General features: G+C 37.0%; 1 protein-coding gene across 1 annotated transcript in view; it reads left to right on the top strand.

The window, feature by feature from the left end:
* ANKRD31 (ankyrin repeat domain 31) overlaps positions 1 to 19697 on the top strand; it is a 63674-nt gene that overhangs the window by 24358 nt on the left and 19619 nt on the right. The window contains exons 10-21 of the mRNA XM_054054712.1: positions 213 to 355; positions 1852 to 1996; positions 3770 to 3831; positions 6120 to 6159; positions 7357 to 7473; positions 10063 to 10077; positions 12156 to 12326; positions 13181 to 13323; positions 15260 to 15419; positions 15864 to 15967; positions 16726 to 16807; positions 18559 to 18655. Of these exons, the coding sequence (XP_053910687.1) occupies positions 213 to 355; positions 1852 to 1996; positions 3770 to 3831; positions 6120 to 6159; positions 7357 to 7473; positions 10063 to 10077; positions 12156 to 12326; positions 13181 to 13323; positions 15260 to 15419; positions 15864 to 15967; positions 16726 to 16807; positions 18559 to 18655 (1279 nt within the window). The remainder of the gene's footprint in view (positions 1 to 212; positions 356 to 1851; positions 1997 to 3769; positions 3832 to 6119; positions 6160 to 7356; positions 7474 to 10062; positions 10078 to 12155; positions 12327 to 13180; positions 13324 to 15259; positions 15420 to 15863; positions 15968 to 16725; positions 16808 to 18558; positions 18656 to 19697) is intronic.

Raw genomic sequence — 19697 nt, 5'->3', positions numbered from 1 at the left:
GTTGCAGCAGCACCTGGTTCTTCAGTAAGTACAAATTTTGACAAAAATCTTTCAGCCCTTGTGACTTTTTCATAAACATTTCTTCATGCAACTTATTGTAAAATGCATCAATTTCTCCCTGAAATGTTTATCAAATAGACAAACTAAATCAGACATAAATTTTTATAAATTATTTCACCCAAATGTTAACTAAAGGTGTTCCTTTTTTGTAGGCTGGACTCCACTACATGAAGCAAGTGTGAAAGGCTTTTGTGAGATAGCAAGGGAACTTTTGAAAGCAGGAGCAGATGTTGATGCTAGAGGACGTGAACAAATGACACCATTGCAAGATGCAGTTAAAGAAGGCCATTATGAGGTATATTCCAAATAGAACACAAATTATGGTTTAGGGGTAGAAATGATTTTTCAGAAGGTCACATAATCTCTTTACATGTGGTTAGTCTTTTCAGATTGTGGGTAAATTCAGGAGCTTGCAAGTCTCTCTGCCCAGTATCTGTTCAAACCATACCATGCTTTATAAGATTTGTCCAAAAGCAGAAATCGATTGTTTAACTGTTTGGGACAATGGCTGAAGTACTGAGAAACAGATTGCTGCTGTTCTCACTGCAAGAAGGACATTTAGGTGCTGGAGTGTGTGCAGAAAAGGGGAATGAAGGTGGTGAAGGGTTTACAGCACTATGACTGAGGGAACTGGGATTGTTTAGTCTGGAGGAAAGGAGGCTGAGGGGAGACCTCATCTGTCTGTACAACTACCTGAAAGGAGGTTGTAGCGGGATAGGTATGGGTCTCTTCTCCCAAGTGACAAATGATAGAACAAGAGGAAATGGCCTCAGGTTGCACCAGGGGAGGTTTAGGTATTAGGAGAAACTGGTTCATCAAAAGATTTGTCAAGAATTGGACCAGGCTTCCAAGGGGAGTGATTGAGTCACCATCCCTGGAGGTATTTAAAAGATGCGTAGATGTGGTACTAAGAAACATGGTTTAGTGGTAGACTTGGTGGTGTTAGATTAACAGTTGGACTCCATGATCTTAAAGGTCTTTTCCAACCTAAGCAATGTGTAAGTTCTGTGATTCTAACACTGATCTCAGCTAGGTAACTTGAGGCACACCAACATCATTTAACACAGAGCTGTGTTAGAGTTATGTGAGCTGGTATATCCACATAGAATGGCACTAATGATGCTCTGTTTACTCAGGAGCAGTATAGTTGTATCACTGCAGTGATCTGTCAGGCTTAATTTTTGTTGCTTCTGACTGGCAACAAACTAGTGATAGTGATTAGTAAGATGACATTTGGTAATGTGGCATTTGGAGCTGTCTTTCAAAGATACCTTCTCTGCCTGAAGCTGTTATGATAGGTTGATTTCTTCTTCCCTTTCTGCACCTGTAATATGGCAAAATGAATTTCTTATTTCAGAAAAATTATAAGTATATGAAAGACTTTCTAATAGTAGACTTAAGGGGGAGAGCGTATAAGTGTGATGTGTAGCTAAAGATCTCATTAACAAAGAAGAGTTCTCAACATTACTCCTTGAAATATCCATAGATTTGGGACAACTTATGAAGCTGAAGAGGGTTTTTGCTGTGGGTTGAATCCTTTTTTATTTGCTTTATGGTTAGGAGAATGTATGAATGAGAAAACTTCACTGGCAGTTTTTTCCGTAGCAGTCTGGTTGGAAGTTATGAGGGACTTTAAATGCATGGGTGAAGGACATGAGTCAAGCTCAGTCTGAAGTAATAGCAGGTGGTGAAGAAAGAAAGGCAGAGGTATAAGTAGAACCACACTAGTGCAGGAATAAGATTGCAGGGTTAACCACAGAAAGGAAATAATCAGATTGTACATTTTTCTAGATGGCAGAATTATTACTTTGGTATGGAGCTGATCCCTTATTAAAAAACGGGATGGGAAGATGTGCATTAGAAGAAACTTCTGACCCATCTATGAAGAAACTACTTAAAAGCTATGTGGCAAAATACAGAAGACATTCTGTATCGGGTAGGAAATAACTATTCTGACATACCATCACCACTAAACGGAGACATCCAGAACATCTGTTGCACTATAATTCCTTAATTACGGCTATTAATTCCATGGACTTTGCTGTCCAATGCCTGAGTACCACCAAGCACTCCTTACCCAATACCATTGCTGCACAATGGCAGAGTTCAAAAGATAATAATGTCCAGCTTTTTCTTGGGCTAAAGCTACTTTTAAATTTGAAATGGAGATGTGAAGCACAATATTTTTCACTTGTCAAAATGTAAAAAGGGACATGGCTGTACTTGCTGAGGGTTAGGGTATGGCTTAGAGCTAGGGATAAAAATTAGTTCTAAACTGGCATAAAGGCTGAATTTTGAAGGATCCATAAAATAAAATATAGAGGATCTGGCATTAGATCTAGGTCTTAGGGAATGCCAAGCCTTAACTGCGTATCCTTAACTGCTAGTGTTAGGGATGGGACTGGAGTAATATTACCGTAGGTAAGAGCTAGTGAATTTCAAGTTGTAGGTAGGTGAACATTTTAACTAAGGTGAGAGTAGGATCTTTTACAGTCTTAGGAACTAAGTTAAGAAGAACATTGGGAGGAGGCTGCTTTGTTAGGGGAAGGTACAAAGAGATGCCATGAGATAAGCCTTGATTAGAGTTAGAATTAGGAGTGTTGGTCACCAGTAGGTCAGTGTGGACTGTGGTATGCTTGAATCTGGAAAGAGTCTCCAGCCTGTGGACTGTTACCCATTACTGCTCTTCCATGTGGGTAGCGATGAAGCTGGTAGTCCAAGGGCAATCAAAACAGGCCTCAGGGCCTTGAAACAGTTGGTAAGGGAATCTGGTATGCAGGTTAATTTTTTCCTCTCGCCTTCCAGTTATGGGCAGCAACATTGAAAGACACAGAGGGACTCAGTCTATTAATACATGGCTCTGTGTCTGGTGTTACTATGTCTGTGTCTGTTTTTTGATACCAGGATGGTATACAGGGTGCCAGGCCTGCTGATGTCAGATAGGATTCACCTATAGGAAAAAGATTCTTGGCTCATGAGATAGCAAGGTTTATTGACAGAGCTTTAAACTAGACTTGAAGCAGGAGGGGCTTAATATCAAGCTTGCCTATGACAAAAGCTAGATGGTTCTAAATATGGGTGGTCTATATTTAAGAACATACCAGCCAGAAGTAAATGCATAGAGTTTCATTGATTAAGTAAGTATACCAATAGCTAGGGTAGGGTCTTGGTAGCTGCTATACTCTGCTATGCCATTTTGTCAGCACACTGTGTAGCTGGAAAGCTAAAGCAAACCACCAGTGGTTTGGTTTTAGCTACTCCATCCCTTTGCCTGTCCAAGTATGCTGTCCATGAAAAGATGTAAGCTAGGCTATCATCCTATTATCACTGGTGTCCAAAAAGTCTCTTGGGGGTCAGGAAAGCCTGTTAGGTGTTAGGGAAATACAGTAGCTCCTCTAAATTTCAAAGGAACTGCTCAGGTCACTAATCTTACAAAAAATTTGGAATCCTAACATCATAGTTTACTCTCGTCTGTTCTGGTTTATATAAAGTGCCGTCTGCAACAAAGATCAGACTCCAAGATTATAATATGTATCTTTTATATATATATAAAAATATATACTTACATATTTATATTTTAGATTCTAATAAAACCCTTATGGCTTAATTATTTTTCTGGTTACATACAAGATTGTGGACACAAAATGCTATCTATGCAGTGGAAAGAATTGTGATCTCTTCTCAAGTCTGTCTTTTGTTTTAATTTCAGGTGGAGATGATTCAAAGAATATATTAAATACTCAAAGCATAGAGGAGACAAACCTGCATAAGGTACATCTTTGCAAAGAATCTTGATGTTAATTTGGTGCTGAACTGTTACAGGCTTACTAGCAGTCTCCAGTAAACTAAAGCAGACAGCTATTTCTGAAGTGTATGTATTTCTAAGTCCTCGTATAATGTACTAAATGCTTATATTCAGCAGAAGGGACTGAACCAGAGTGATATCCAATGTTATACCAATTCTTTGGCAAGCCTTGCTGATCCTTATTGTTACTTGGGGTAAGTTGAGGACTCATGAAGATGCAAGACAGAGGCACTCAGCTGCCTCTCACGGACAGTGCTTCTTGCTGAGTTTTTGTGGGTGCTGCAGAGATAGTTTACAACAAACATGGCTTATGAGTGCCTCTTTGCAGAAAGCTGCCTGAAACTGTGACATACAGGAATAGGATAGCTGCCTGTTGTCTCCATGTAGTAGGTTGTATCAGGTTTTCATAGGAAAAGGTTAGGGAGTGACTGTTGCGTAGGGTTGGACAGTAGACCTCAGTAAGATGTGGGAGCTCATGCCTCACACGAAGACAGGACACCATGATCAGTCAGTTTGGTCACAGTTTGTTTGCATATAGCACCACAGATATTGACGTTTAAAGCTGTACTTTCCCTCTTTCATTTTTTCTCCTTTTAACGATGGTAGCTGGTAGTATCTGAAATGTATAATGCAATGTACACAGACACATTATTCTTGCTCCCAGAAGTCTTACGTGGTTATGATAACTGTCCTCGTTACTCATAGTAGTGCAATCTACAGTGTCCTTAGAAATGTGCTGCAACAGCTTCCATGGTGCACAGTCTTTGATTACTTTTTAAAAGATTGGTTGATTGATGAAGGATGTTCTCCAAGTAGAAGGTGGTGTAAAATTTGGTTGGGAAAACCTGTTACTGTGACTGTGTAACTGATTATTTGTATAGCTAGGTGAGTTGTTGCAGTGTTTGTGTTCTGGTTCTACCTCCAGAAACAAAGTAATCAACAGGATAATTGTACTTTATCATTGACTTTTGGAGCAATTTTGTTGCAAGACTGCCATGAGTTAATTCTGCATGTTTTTGCTGTGTTATTTCCCTTTCTTTATAATTCCCTACAGTCACTGCAGACAGGATTGCTAGAAATGTGAAACTGTAGCTTGACCACAGAAGCAATTTTTTGGTTCTTTAGAACATTAATTTAGAGCATTAATTCAAAGACAGTTCAACATTCAGAAATAACTAAAAGTGCAAAGCAGTTCAGTGATACTTATCATTGGATTTCAGCCATTAATTTTTATACTTTTATACATATATTTCTTAATTCCTTAATTTCTTTGTTCTGCTGTCTTAAAAAGCTGCACAGGCAGAGGGAATATGTTATTTTTTTTCTAAATAGCAGAGTTCTGGTTTAGTATATAATAAAACAATTTATCAGAAAGTGAAGCTTATGGCCTGTTTTGTAGGTAGAATCAAATACAGATGGCACAGTTCAAAACGATAATACTAAAACATCAAGGAAGTTTTGCTAAGAACGAGCAAAACAGAAAAACAAATTTGGTGAAATATAAAAAATAAAGTTCTTCGTGATTCTGAAGGCAGAAAACTGAATGAAAAAGATACAGGTTTGAAAAAGACAAGATCTGCTATTCTTAGAGCAGAGGCTACAGCCAAGAATAGAACTATTGAGAAATAATGTTTGATGTTAGATGGACCTCATGTTTAGGTTCATTTACAAACAAACAGTTAAATGATAGAAAAGGTGTTTCCCTGATGCTGGACCTAATGAAATGGGCCACACTGTCGCTGTTTCTAATTATAATTGTTGCATCCCTGTTAATGTTGTAGGAAAACTAAGCTAAGTCAGACAGAATTGCAGTAGGAACAGGAGTTCAGCAGTGAAAATCCATTTACAGAAGAAAATGGCAGAACTACTGGAAGCTCAGCAACTTCTGTTGTAATAGGGGAGGAGATCATTAGTTTGCATTGCCCAACATCAGTGGTTTCTGGAGAAAAAGTGTCAGTACATCATTGTGAGACTACTGATTTAACATAATTTGATTATCAGTCAATACTTAGTTGTGTTGACTTCCTTTCACAATGTATCAGTTTTAAAGTTACAGCAGAAAGTCAAGAGTTAGTCCAATGATCAAGCAGAGTAACAGTTGTAGTTAGAGTGACAAGTATCTAAATACTGGTATGAGAAGACCTTCAGAACAAATTACTTCTTTGCCAAACTTGACAAGTCAAATTAATGGTGATGGTAGCAAAATTAATGGAGAATCCCTAAGTTTAAAACTCTCTTTGCCTTTTTTGAATAGATTTCCTTACAGACAAATGAATCAGAACCAATGTGTGCAAATCTTATGAATTCAGACAGCACGGACGTATTGCAAGAGACTATTGTAAATGAGGTGCAGAACATTTATACTAATATATCTGAAAATGGAACAAGCTGCACTGAACAGACACTTCATGCAAATGCAGAAACAATCTTAGCACGTGAACTTCTAGCAGCAACTAATGGAGAAAGTATTTCTGAAATTCTTTGTAATTCTGCCAGTGGTGTACTAAGCACTGCTGAACAAAAGGCTCAGCAGCCAGAGAAAGGAGAGAGGATCCTGCTTAATGCAGAAGGAAGTGTTCAAGCGCGTCACATTGAAACTGAAAATGCTAGTAGTTTAGAGACAGAGCTTGTGGCTTTACAACTCCATGAAAAGGGCAGACCTCAAAATAGACAAAACAGAGAGGATCTTCAGGAGACCAATGCAAAAGCAGATTTGCATTTTGGTGTTAATGCAGACAGCAGATCTCCTCATTCATTTCAGATTGTGGAAAACACGTGCAAAGAAACCTCACAGGGAACAGGTGACAGGTTTTCTTTAAAAATAATTCTTTGATGTGTTTGTTTTAAGCATTCTTGTATTTTATTAAAAAAAAACCACAACAGTGTATCTCCAGAGAATGTATTTCGCCATAAAAACATAGCAGATGCATGAAATGTGTGGTGTTACAGACCACCATGCCAGCTTAATTATTTAGTTAGTTTTGCTTTGTATTTTGGGGGGTTATTTTATATCCAAGTCCCCATTTTAGTTACCAAAATATGACCGCAATGGTCATTACATTAATTAGAATGACATTCTTAAGTTGCTTTTTTTTTAAATACCAAAAAATCAATAAAAGTCATGTTTTCACAAAAGAATCTTTGAATTGTTTTGGATTCAATCTTGGTACATTAACATACGATGAATAGTGGATAAAGTATTTATTTTGTTAAAGTATATTCAAAAACTGAGTGAGTGAGGCATTTTTTTAGCTGTGAGTAGGTGGTTATTTTGACATTGATTTTAATATCAGTTATAATTTCTGAAATTACTAGTATTATGCCATAGATACTCTTAAGTTATTTTGTTACACCAACAGATGATGGAGTGTTTGCTGGAATAAGTGAAACAGAAGGCACTGAAAATAATGGAGAAGAAGGAAATGCAGAGACCAACATGCTTTCACAGTTTACTGAAGCACAAGAATTCCAAACTAAAAGAGTAAGATTAGACCCTCAGGAAGCAAGCCAAAAAGCAGCCTCATATCCTAGTAGCAGCAAAACCAACCTTTCATCTAATCAATCACAAATCAGGCAAGCATCAAAACGGCAAACATCCAAGAAATCAGGTGAGAAATTAATAATACTTTATAAAAACTGTGGAGTTTTTTTTCAGACATTTATGAAGAAGTTTTTTCATAATACATGAGGGGAAGTTTGGAAAAGGTTACATAGTATGTTGAACAAGTGCTGTGCTGTGTTCTAAGTACTTGAAATATTTCCAGAACTCCTGTACACCATTTTACAGAATGCACGTAGTTACTTTACTTTATTCAGATCACATGTATCAGTCTTTCCGCACTGTAGTTGAGGGGATGCAGAATCATATCCAAGAGCTTAAAATAACATTAAATTTATCCTTAGTTAATTATGTTACATAATGGATAGTTTTAAATAATGCTCGCTTGGTCTGCAGTTAACTGTTTTATGTACCACAGGTCAGAGAAGAAAACCTTACTCTCCATGTATTTGGCACACATATGTCTACGCTTATTTTTATAGACTATATTGTCGTCAGGCACAAGTCAGCATAGGCTCTGATTCTACCGGTACATTTGGTTTTAGCTGTAGTACAGGAACAAACCGACTTTTCTAATGACAAGGATCTTGTGTCCTCTGGTAGTTATAGTCTCTTCTGCCTACACATCCAGCGTTCTATTTAGCAGTTTTATCCAATTCCTAAGCCTTGCATTTATCTTGTAGCCTTTCTTTCACACGAGAGCTCTGGTCCAACTGATTCCTCATCATAACCCCTGGGTATTTTTCACTTTCTGTTTTTTGGTAAAGCTGGCTGTAATCTTGTGTACTCTGTTTCTTTCTAGAGCCAGAAAACCATAGCACTCAAGACTTACTAAAATGAAAACCTGTTGTTCAAATGGGAACCGTGCTCATTTGGCATTCTCCTTAACTTTTGTTGAAATGAAAAGAACTATGTCATTAGATGATAGGAATTTATTGAGTAGCTTTGCCTTGATACAGAATAGAGTATTTGTCTCTTCTGATTATCTTAGACAATTCTGTCATTTCTCTCTGGGAATTAAGAGTTTGGGAATTATTTTTTCTGGGTTGGTAGATTTTAAAAAGCTGCCTTCTAGAGACTTTAGCTGTCTGTGACTATTTCCTTGTTTTCTTTTGTTTTCCACAGCAGTTTTCTACAACTCATTTATATTTGCTATCATTTGTTTCCCTTTTTTTTTTAATTTTTCCTTTACTGTTGCTCTGTAATTTACTTCTTACACTAGGTTAGTTTTTGAATCAGTACAGCTTTTCATCTTCAATGTGAGTTGTGTTGTAAAATATTTTGTAGCTATTCATATTTTTCTGCTGGCATTTTTTCTTCAAACTATTTTTTGTGTATAATTCTTTGTAGCTTTGTGAAACTTTAGCATTCAAATAACGATTGGGTCGTTGTAAATCAGTGCTTTGTGTATATGTACACAGGATAAAGTGGGTTTTATATGTATAAGTTCAATGATGTGTGTGTGAATGCATGTGTATTTGTGTGTGAATATAACATTTAATTTATTTTTTCCAAATGTGTGCAGCAAAGTATTTTCCTTTGTTCTTTGGACTGCAGGTATGTGTTCCTGGCATCTATTGGTCAAACTTTGGTTGCTGTTGAGTAGGATGTAAATGAATGCTGGTGTTAAGTAGATTGTATATATTTTGAAAATCAGTGGTGTTCATGCTCCTACATCCTTTAAAAACTTTTAAAACCAGTATACATAACAGCATGTACACTTAAAATTTAAGATGGATAACAAATATACATGCCCATTTGTACACACACAATACGGACAACTACTTATGCACACATATTATCAACCTACTCCTTTGTTTACCTATTTTTCTTCTTAGCTTACTACCCTACTTCTCTTTGAAGACTTTGCCTGGATAATCACTAGTATTACAAGTTGAATAAAAGAGTCGTCAGCCATTCTCTGCAGTGTCCTGTGACACTCAGGAAACTGTGAAATCCCTGCTGATCATTTTCTCTGCCCTCTTCTTCCTTTAGATGAACAGAAAATGGTTTCCTCTTCTCATCTCAGGTAGTTGCTAGTTTTCAAACTGTCTTAAGTTCCTGCTGTCCTGAGTTTCTGGACTACAAGCTCATGGCTTCTTGTGGGAATTGAGGGGAAGAGGAAAGGAGTAGGTACTCTTGTTACTTACTGCTTTCTAGTGTTTGCTAGTGTGATTACTCAGCTTTTCTTTCTCCAGATTGTTTCCTCTTTTTGTAGGAATCCCTTTTTACTTCACTCTGGAAAAAAAAATCTGCAGTGTATCTGATATATGTCATCATCCACTGCTAATTATTGAAAGAATAAACACTGAACATATGAGTTATTCCTTTCCCTACGGATGTCATTTTCTGTAGCTCCTATATTTCTGCTCAGTCTTTATAATAAGGTCCATGTTAATTAATACATTTTTGGAGCTTTCTTCCTTCATATTTCTGCCTCCTATAAATGCAATTATGATTTAAAAAAAAACTTTATTCCAGATATGTGTCTTACACTTAGGTCTCCTCTGGAATAGCATTTCACAGATTACTTCCCCCCCCCCCCCCCCCCCCGAAAAGATTCTTCAGGTAATATTTTATTCTTCTTCAGCTAGAATTTAATTATTCCCTTCATACCAGGAGAATGTTACTATTTGAGAGGTGATAAGAGAAAGTATAGCCTTTCTTAGAGCTGAAGGCATTGATAGTTTTGGAGATCACGCCAATGGCATTCAAATTGCGGCAGAAAAAAGTGGAAGATGGAATGATGTTTTCTGACTTGTGGGTTTTTCAGATTTTTTGCACTCATGTCTCTTCCTCATTAACTGACTTTTCTGTCTCATCTGATTGTTTCTGTCCCCCCAGTGGTCTTCCTTACGTTATTGTATTTCTGAATAAAAACCTTTTCTTCCTAAATGATTAATTCCTTCTTTACTTTAATCTGTAATCAGTCACTTCCGAGGCTCTCAGTATTCCTATTCTGCTTACACAGAAGGAAGATAGGAACAGCTTCTTTCCTTGTAGTTCAATCTGTGGCAAGAATTACTTATAGACCAACGTTGAAGTATTCAGATGTCTTTCTGAAAGACGATATTCTTGAAGTTATTGAGGTATGGCAGCCTAATCTAGTCTGTTTGCTGGTGACTCTGATCTCTGTTTCAGCTTTGTATGTGTGCTGACTGGAGTTTGTGTTTGTGAAATCCCTGATCGTTCCTGCTCATGACCCACTGGGCAGTGCATTCCACAGAGAACCAGTATTTTGTGATTCACATACCAATGTCCCATTATGCATTTATAAATGTTTCCCAACAACCATGAACAAACTGTTGTGCATGACAACTTAAGTGGAAAACTTTGCAATTATGTCTATTCACTTGCAGCTGGTATTGCTAAAGGTCATTAGCTTAATGGGCTGTTGTGCGCCTTTTTTTATACCCGTGTCTCTAAAGAGTCCCTGGGACATTCTCCCATGAATGAAAGGGGAAAAAGAGGAAGAACTAGAAAACAGATGATTGCTTTGAGAGTTCAGACCCAGAAGCTTTTAGACAAAAGACAATACATTATCTTACAGAAAAGTAGGTCTCAGATCTGGAGGATTATTACAGTAATGTGACCTCTTTGCATGCGCTAGAATCTCAGTTTTCATTTTAAAAAGAGTCTGTAGCTCTTCTGGTTGCCAGTACAATGTGGGCCATGTACCCCCAATGCAAAAGAACCACCTGAATGCTTTCTGACAGGTTAGAACAGCCTGTAGTGAGTGTCTGGCTGCAGCAGTGCCTGAACAAGCTAGTTTAAAGTTAGTGTGGGTACATCCTTTCAACATATCTGTCTTTAATATAGTTAGAGTATGTCTTTCACATTCTTCCACACGGTTTTGGGTGATAAGCTCTGTAGTTTACTTTAAAGGAAACTATGGAAAAGCAGATTCTCCAGAAGGTAGGAAGAGTCTAAAGAAAGGCAAGTGTCAAATCTTGGAAGATGTTTGATAGTAATGGGTACTGATAACTGGAAATATTTGAGAGGACAGCTTGTCTGATGAGAACGGAAAATGGTTGGGATGCAGCAATTTTTTTTTTACAGAAATAATAAAAAACATGGATAATAGTTGCAAAATGCTTATTTAAAACCTTACACAGTCTTTTTTTTTTTTTTTTTGGAGAAATTACAGATTTTCAAGAAATCAGAGAAAGAACTCAGTGGACTTAAAAAAAGAACTCAGAGAAAGGACTCAGTGGATAGCACAGTTTTATAGAGCAGGAACAGTGGTTTAAAAAAATAACATGATACAGAATTAGGAGTGAGAAAGAGGTGGTGGTGAAGTCTGCAATTTTGTACAGTTTTTTAAATACCTTTATGTGTGTACTGTACATAGTTAGCAAGCATGCCTGGTAAATTGAAAGCAGTGTATGGAGAAACATAACATACTCCCTACCTCTATCTGTTATAAAACTTCAACCTTATTACCTTTTTTGTTGGTCCCTAATATCCATTGTATCCCTTAGTCATCTAGATTTGAACTGTCAGTTCTTTTGTGTAGGGTCTGTTTGTTGTCTGAACCGTTACACAGTACCTTCCAACCTTTTGATGTACTTAATTAATGTTATTGGATAGTTGAGGCAACAGTATCTCACACATTTACATTAATTAAAATGAGTTATGAATAATAATTATTTGTTTATAATTAATCTTTCTTTGTTTTTCGTAATGAACATCCAAATATATGTTTAAAATGTTCCCTGTCTGCCCTAAAAGAAACCATAGTTTTACGTGGTACCTATAATACAAGATCTGAGAAAAAGAAGAAAGTGAAGAGAAATGAAAAAGGGGAAACTCCACTGCATGTTGCTGCTAGGAGAGGAGATCTGTCTTTGGTGAAAACCCTAATATCATCTGGAATTAGTGTCAATGAGCAGGACAATGCAGGTTTGAAAATTACTCTCTTACGGGCTTGTTTTATGATACAACTTTATATAATTTATTGCATATATGGTTTTATATAATTTATGTAATTTTAATATAATTATGAATTCCTGATTTGGTGATATATCTCTGAGCAGGAAAGGAAGTCATTCAACAAGTGCAAGCACAATCAGTGAGTCTCTGAATTTTTGTCTTAGCATGGAGCTAATGCAGATTTTTCCTCAGCAGGGCCATTAATCTGGTCTTGCTCCTCTGCTGAAAAGCACGTTTTCAGAAATATGTATGGAAAGTGGACTTGGAAGTTCATCAGGAGAACTAATGCTTAAACACATAAATATATACTCTGTGTGAAGCAGATTCACAGAAATATTATTTCCTTAGGCAATGAGGACGACAATCAGATGACAAGATTGGTTTTTATTTTTTCTACCTTAATATATAAAGTATTTCTGTCTTTATAGTTTCAGGATGGATGGTATTCTATTCTGGTTGCCTGGCACACTTGGTATTATAAAGTGCCACTGCGTTTAGAAATCAGACCATTTATATTAAGCTTCTGAGCTTTTAGAGTCTTTCTACTCTGTTGCTTTGTTTATTTTATTATAGTAGTATAGTAGAAAAGTAAATGGTATTTTTCTGGTTAATATTGGATACATTTTTCTCTAACGTAAATGGAATTGCACAGGGAATAATTTACTTTGGCATTTCAAGGTGATTGTTTGTAGAAAATATTTTAAAGCGAGTAACCCATTGCTTATAGTACAGCAAACGCAGCAAAATGTATAAATGCTAATTAGTAATTTCAGTGGATTATTCCAAATCACATGCTACTGTACGTGTCATCTTGCTTTTATTAGGTTGGACACCAATTCATGAAGCTTCCAATGGGGGATTTACTGAAGTGATCTTAGAATTATTGAAAGCTGGTGCTGATGTTAACTGCAGAGGTCTGGATGGTATTTTGCCAATACATGATGCTGTTTCTGGCAATTATTTCGAGGTACATTTTTCTTCTACATTAGATTTCTTGAACCTGATTTCCAGTAAAGGGTCAAGAAAGCAAAACCCTGGTTTAGATAAGGTTGCTAATACAATTTGGGTGTAGATTTGCATTTAGGAAATAAACCGATATTCTTTAAAGTCATCAAAAATAGAGAAAGAAATATTTTTCAGTAGTGATAGTTGCCTTCTTCAGTCCAGTGGACAAATAAAAAAAATCAGGAGCTGGCATTGTTCTCTCCCATATATTGTTTTTTTAAAAAATAATACTGAAATTGAGCCTTCTGAATTTGATCACCTTGTCTGACTTCCCTGCGGTGGGCAGGGACATATTTCACTTGATCAGCTTGCCCAAATTCCAGCCAACCTGGCTTTTAATGCTTCAAGGAATGGGGCATCCACAGTTTGTCTAGGCAGCCTGTTCCAGTGTCTCACCACCCTCATCGTAAAGAAAATGGGTTTTGTATATAAAAGAACCTAGGCCTGTTGTTTAAAAATCAACTAATTTTGTTATCAACTCGTCTTTTCCAACCCAAACCATTCCACGGTTCTATAGAATAGAATAGACTTGCAGTTGGAAGGGCCCTACAATGATCATGGGGTCCAACTGCCTAACCACTTCAGGGCTGACCAGAAGTTAAAGCATGTGTTAAGGGTGTTGTCTAAGTGTCTCTTAAACACTGACAGGCTCAGGCCATCAACTACCACTCTAGAAAGCCTTTAGCAGGGTTTGACCACCCTCTCTGTAAAGAAATGCTTCCCAATGTCCAGTTTAAACCTCCCCTGGCACAGCTTTGAACCATTTCTAATGCATCCTGACACTGGATCCCAGCACCTCCTGCTCCACTTCCTCTCCTCAAGAGGCTGTAGAGAGCAATGGGTTTGTCCCTCAGCCTTCTTTTCTCCAAACCAGACAAACCCAGAGTCCGTAGTCGCTTCTCCTAGGACATGTCTTCCAGCCCTTTGATCAGCTTTTTTGCCCTCCTCCGGAGGCATCCAAGGACCTTTTCATCCTTGTTACACTATGGGGCACAGAACTGCACACAAATAAATAAAATGTCAGTTCCAGGGAACTGAGTGTAAAAAGGTGATGCCAGATTGACTCAAACATACAACTTCTATTCCTGTCAGAAGGGCTGATATTTCTTCACATATATCTTTTCTATGAGCAAAGATAAAATAAGGGCATGATTTCACAGGCCTGGTGCCAAATTGTCAGTAGGGTTTTTGGAAATATCAGCTGTTATTCAATAATATGGGGGAAAACTGGTGAAGAAGATTCTGGACTTCTATAGAATATTCTCTTTCTAGTACTTTCTGATACTTAAAGCAGTCTGAGTGTAAGAAAGAAGAAATGCTAATGATGAGAAATCATATGTGTGAAAAGTCTTTACCATCCAAGCATCTGACCTCATCAACACTTTCATATGCTCTGAATTTCAGGGAGTAGTTGATCACACTGACACCACTGACCTAATTTCCACATTTTGCAATTAAGCAGACTTGCAAGTATTTGGAATTAGGAAAAAATTATCAGTGCGTGTAGCTGAAAACTAAACCCACTTTTAAGTACTTAAGGGAAAAAAATCTACATATTTGCTGCGCTTTGGTCTTAATACAATTGATCAGATTCTTTTAATTTAGATATATGAAGCTTTGTAATTGTTATCTGTAGCAATACCATAAAGATGGTAGGTTTGATAACAAGTTCTGAATTATTTGTGTATTTTAATGAAAAAACAGAAATGTCAGATACAAGTCTGTGTTTATAATAGCCAATTAAACATATTCTTTTAGCTGGGAGTACAAGTGTAACAGGTTTTAGATTGTCTTATTTGTACCTTTATTATTTGTGATTTATGATAGATACAACACTTAGAGTTGTGTTGTAAGTTCACAACAAGAATTATCGTAATACAAACACTAATACATAATAGGCAGTCGGCATTCTGCTACATCATGGAGCAAATCCCTGTGAGAAGGATGGTTCAGGGCAGAGTGCTCTGGATAAAGCTTATGATGATGAAATGAAAGAACTGCTAAAGTGTTACTGTGCTGTGGACTCTGTACATCCTCTTGGGACTATTGAAGTTAGAGGTATGTTGGTATCATAATGTAAATCATAGGATTATCCTGTAGTCATAAGGACAAACTGTGCATTAGAATGCTGCTAATTTGCAGAGCTGCATATCATCTGGAACTGGTATTTTTAACTCTATTAACTAGTGAATGTTTAGGGGTTTGTTTGTTTGTTTCAGAAAATATGAGACATTATTTTTTTTCTTAAGAGAATGAGGTTTAAGGACATATTTGGCTCTTCAGATTTTTGTTGTTATCCATACATCCCTCGTGTCTTTGAAAGTGGTAGCTTTAAAGAGTTGTCTCCTTATGCTACCTCAATTTGATCTCATTTGCATATACAGAATATTATTATATGATGAGATCTGCCATTGCATCTTTGTGACCTACATTAACTAATCTAACCTGTTATGCTTCTGCAAATTAATTTTAAATTCTCTTTATGTTTTACTAATTGTGGAGAGAGGAGATATCCTTCTAGGTCAAGAAGATCAAAAAGTCTTCGTTGTGACTCCTGTGACAGTCACAATGCAGGTTTGGAGCAACAACATGAGAAATACAATGTGGTGAGTGTAGATAATAGAATTTTGTTAAACTGCTTCATAGTGTAGTACTGCGTAGTGTCATTTACTGACTGAATAACATTAAAATATCATTTAAATAGTTAACCCTTTAGGTTGTATGTAAAAACAGCACCATGCAAAGACTTACAGTATATAAGCTATTACTTACCATATGTAAGTCTATATTATTGCTTCTCTCTGTTCATAATTCCTGTGCACTTAAATTTATTTCCTTTTATACATTTCCTATTGCATATATGAATAGAAAAAAAGGTAAGGAATCCTGACATGTTTCATTACATTTCCGAAATGGCTCTCTTAAAGAGTAATTATTTTTCTTCATAATAATCAAGGTACTTAGAAATTGTTTAATCTTAATTTATAGTGGCTGGGGAGATTTTTGCACAAGTTTTATGTTTGGAGAGCTCTTGCTGGTATCTGTAGGCTATGTCTACATTGTTTAGGTGATGCTGTCATGGTGAAATTCACTGTCTAATACCTATAGTGTGCTCAGAGGTGGGACTCTGAGCATGGACTAGTTTGAATGCCTCGGCAAAACCAGGCTGTGACAGCCTCTTGTAGAGCATACTCTTGGCACTGTGTACATCTATCCTACTGGTGCTCCTATTGCCTTTGCACAGTAAATCCCCGCCTAGAGTGACTTGAGTCCATCAATACTTAACCTGCTGGCCATGCATCATGGCCTGTGTTTTATATAGTGCACTCGGCTCCACTTCTTACTATGAGTTCTCTGTTAGCAGGAGGCTATTGCTGCCATACAAAATGCAGAAGACAAGCAAAAAGAACTGTTGCTACTTGAATTGAGAACTTCTGAAGACGCAGGTAGATGTAAATTCAAGTTGCTGCACTTTTTTTTAGGGGTAAATATCTTCGGTAATGTAATTGTTTTTAAAATAATATTGCACATAATATATTTGAATATCTCTGCTGGAAAATACAGCTTCAGAGAAAAAAAATTAATAGCAGCTCCCAGGTAGGTGCACTTCTTGAAGTACTTCCAGTTTACACAGGAATTAATATGATGACAAAAGAAGGGAAGCATGCTGCTTGGAGGCATGTGTTTCAAGTCAACCTAATCATATAAAAAGAGATCATTAAATAAGAATGCACACTGCTTGCAACTGCATCAGTTACAATTACTTGAGCCCCTCCATGGTCAAAAGTAACTGTGTCTGTATGTGAAGTAATGGATGCAGCATTTTCCTTCTGTGTGGCTGGACTTTCATGAGCCTAAAATAATTTATGAAGGATAAAAGAAAAATCTTTAAGGCAGACACTGTGGATGACTGGCAGTGTCAGAAATGCTGGTGCTCAGAGGTGTATTTTGTCTTAGGCTTTCTCAGTTCAGGTTAATCTCAAGAGCCCACTGAGTGGCACTGACTTTGTAGGAGATCATGATGCTCATGCCGCACAGCAGTTTAAATCTATTGTCTGTGCCATGACTGTTCAACTGGCAAAGCTTGCCTTTGACCAAAGTGTCTCCCCAGCTGTCCTTATCATCTAAACATCTAAACAGGGCTCATGCCAATGAAACGTTACAGAAAGGAAGGGTCTTCTTGACAGAAAGGAAGAGTATTTTCCTAAATATAGGGTGGAGCTTTCAAAATATATTTAAAGTAGTCAATTTATTCCTTTACAAATAAATGTGAAATATGGAATTACACTGATTTATAGATTCCAACTGAAATTTATGGCATATGAACTGTTAATTAAAATCTATATATTTTCTTGAAAAATGTTTGTCAAACAGGCAGGTGGTACAATATGCAGAAGCCAATATGCAGAGCTTATTGTGGTTTCATAAATGAGCGAAATAAAACCATCAGACTTATCCTGTTTAGGGTTGTGAGGGAAAACAATATGGTAATCTGTTACCAATATTGACAAAAGCATTAGTAGCACCTCTTATACTGAATCATAGGTATGACTTGCGAAGAGGCACAAGGCTGGACAAAAGTGTAGAAATACATAGACAGATTTATAACATAGAATAAAATCCACAAGAATTCGGCAATCCAACCCACTGTAAATAAGAGATTCTAATTCGCTGCTAAGCTGCCTTAATAAGAGCAATATTTTAATTATTTTATTTGATTTTTTTTAATTTTAATGAGTAAGTAAATACTAGTAGGTGCTATGAAACAGCTTTGAGGAACCATTTTGTAAATGTCGTGTTTAATCCTGTAGTTTCATATTTTTCATGATCATGGAAAGCTTATATTTCCTGGTTTAGAATTTGGTGAATTAGGTTACACGTTTAACGTATTTTCCCATTGGTATCTGCTGGTCATGACTCGTGAGCTCTCCCTGATGTTATTTGAGTAAGAGTTAGGGCATATAAAGAAGAATTTATAATTGCTCTTCTTATTTTAGAAAAAGATATTTAACAAAAGGGGATAATTAAGGTACTGTACTTGTAAAGAGATATCAGTATGCATGACAGTATAAGATACTCCTGTAACAATATTTTCATACTTTGGCTGTGTATTTGCTACATTATGAATTTTATTACCATAATTATTTTCTACTGCTTATTGCCATCATCATTTTAATGATATCAAAATATTGGACAGGTGTGTATATCCAAAGGCTTTCTCAGATTCAAGATACTTCGAATGAAATGCTTGCAAAACAGAAAACAGAAAGGGATACCCTTGCTGAAAAATACAGGTAAGTAGAATACAAGGATTGTATTTATCGGAAGCTATTCTTTACAGCAATTGACGTTGTTAGCAGATTAGCATACAGTTTCATGAAGGTAAAACTATGTGGTTTTCATTCAGATTTTCTTAATCCATATTGGTTTCATCCATATTTGCTTTAGTTACTCCAAGGAGACTTTACATTAAGGAAGAACATCAGGGCTTAGCTAACACCTACTGATCAGTTACTGTGCACACAGTGACCACTGAAATTAGGTAGTAAACATACAAAAACTGTGGAAAAACAGCCAAGCAGAAATGAGGAAATGGGGGTACTGAGCAGTTAGATTACTTTTGCAGTAGCATTGAGGGAAGCAATATCAACTCAGACACTACTTTCAGTGTCCCTGTCTCCAGTTTTGCTTCTTTAGCACCTCTAGATTGGGAGTGCTCAACCAACAGTCCACAAAAGCCATTTAGAGCAATGGCTTGAAGCATGCTTGCAAACATTCCTTTTTATGAGGACAGCTCAAATGTGAGCCAGGAGTACTCACTTCAGTGTGAGCATGGACTATGTGAATTGTCACCTTCCTGCTGCTGCCTCTCACATGGCTTTTTATACTTCCTTCTAAGAGGGCCTACCTGAATGCTGGTCATCTGGTGAGGGCTCAGCTAACAATGTAGCGTCATGGTCAATGGATGTGTCTAAGCCGTTTGATCAGAAGGTCTACATATTGTTTGCACGAGCAGTATTCATTTGGTCATGGAAAAGCAACAGTATATAGCTTTCACGTAGTTCCATGGCAAACCATACACTGATATGTTGATTCTATCACGAATTCTAAAGATGTTTTAGCACGCAATATCACAGCAGAGGCATGGATACTGTTATGCTGTGGTTTGGCCATCTTTGTTCTGCACCACTTTTGCTCTACCTCTGTGCTGATGCCCTCAACAGTCTCTCTCTTCAGAGACTGAGATAGTGTTACTTCCATGGCATCTGCTGTTGGTGGAGTTAAAAGCAAACCATGCTACTATTCCTTTTCTCAAATGTTGTGGTACTCCCCTGT

Source organism: Cuculus canorus, chromosome Z, assembly GCF_017976375.1.
Source record: "Cuculus canorus isolate bCucCan1 chromosome Z, bCucCan1.pri, whole genome shotgun sequence".
Classification (NCBI taxonomy): domain Eukaryota; kingdom Metazoa; phylum Chordata; class Aves; order Cuculiformes; family Cuculidae; genus Cuculus; species Cuculus canorus.
Note: the sequence above shows the minus strand (reverse complement) of the source record. Positions and strands in the feature narration are given on the sequence as shown.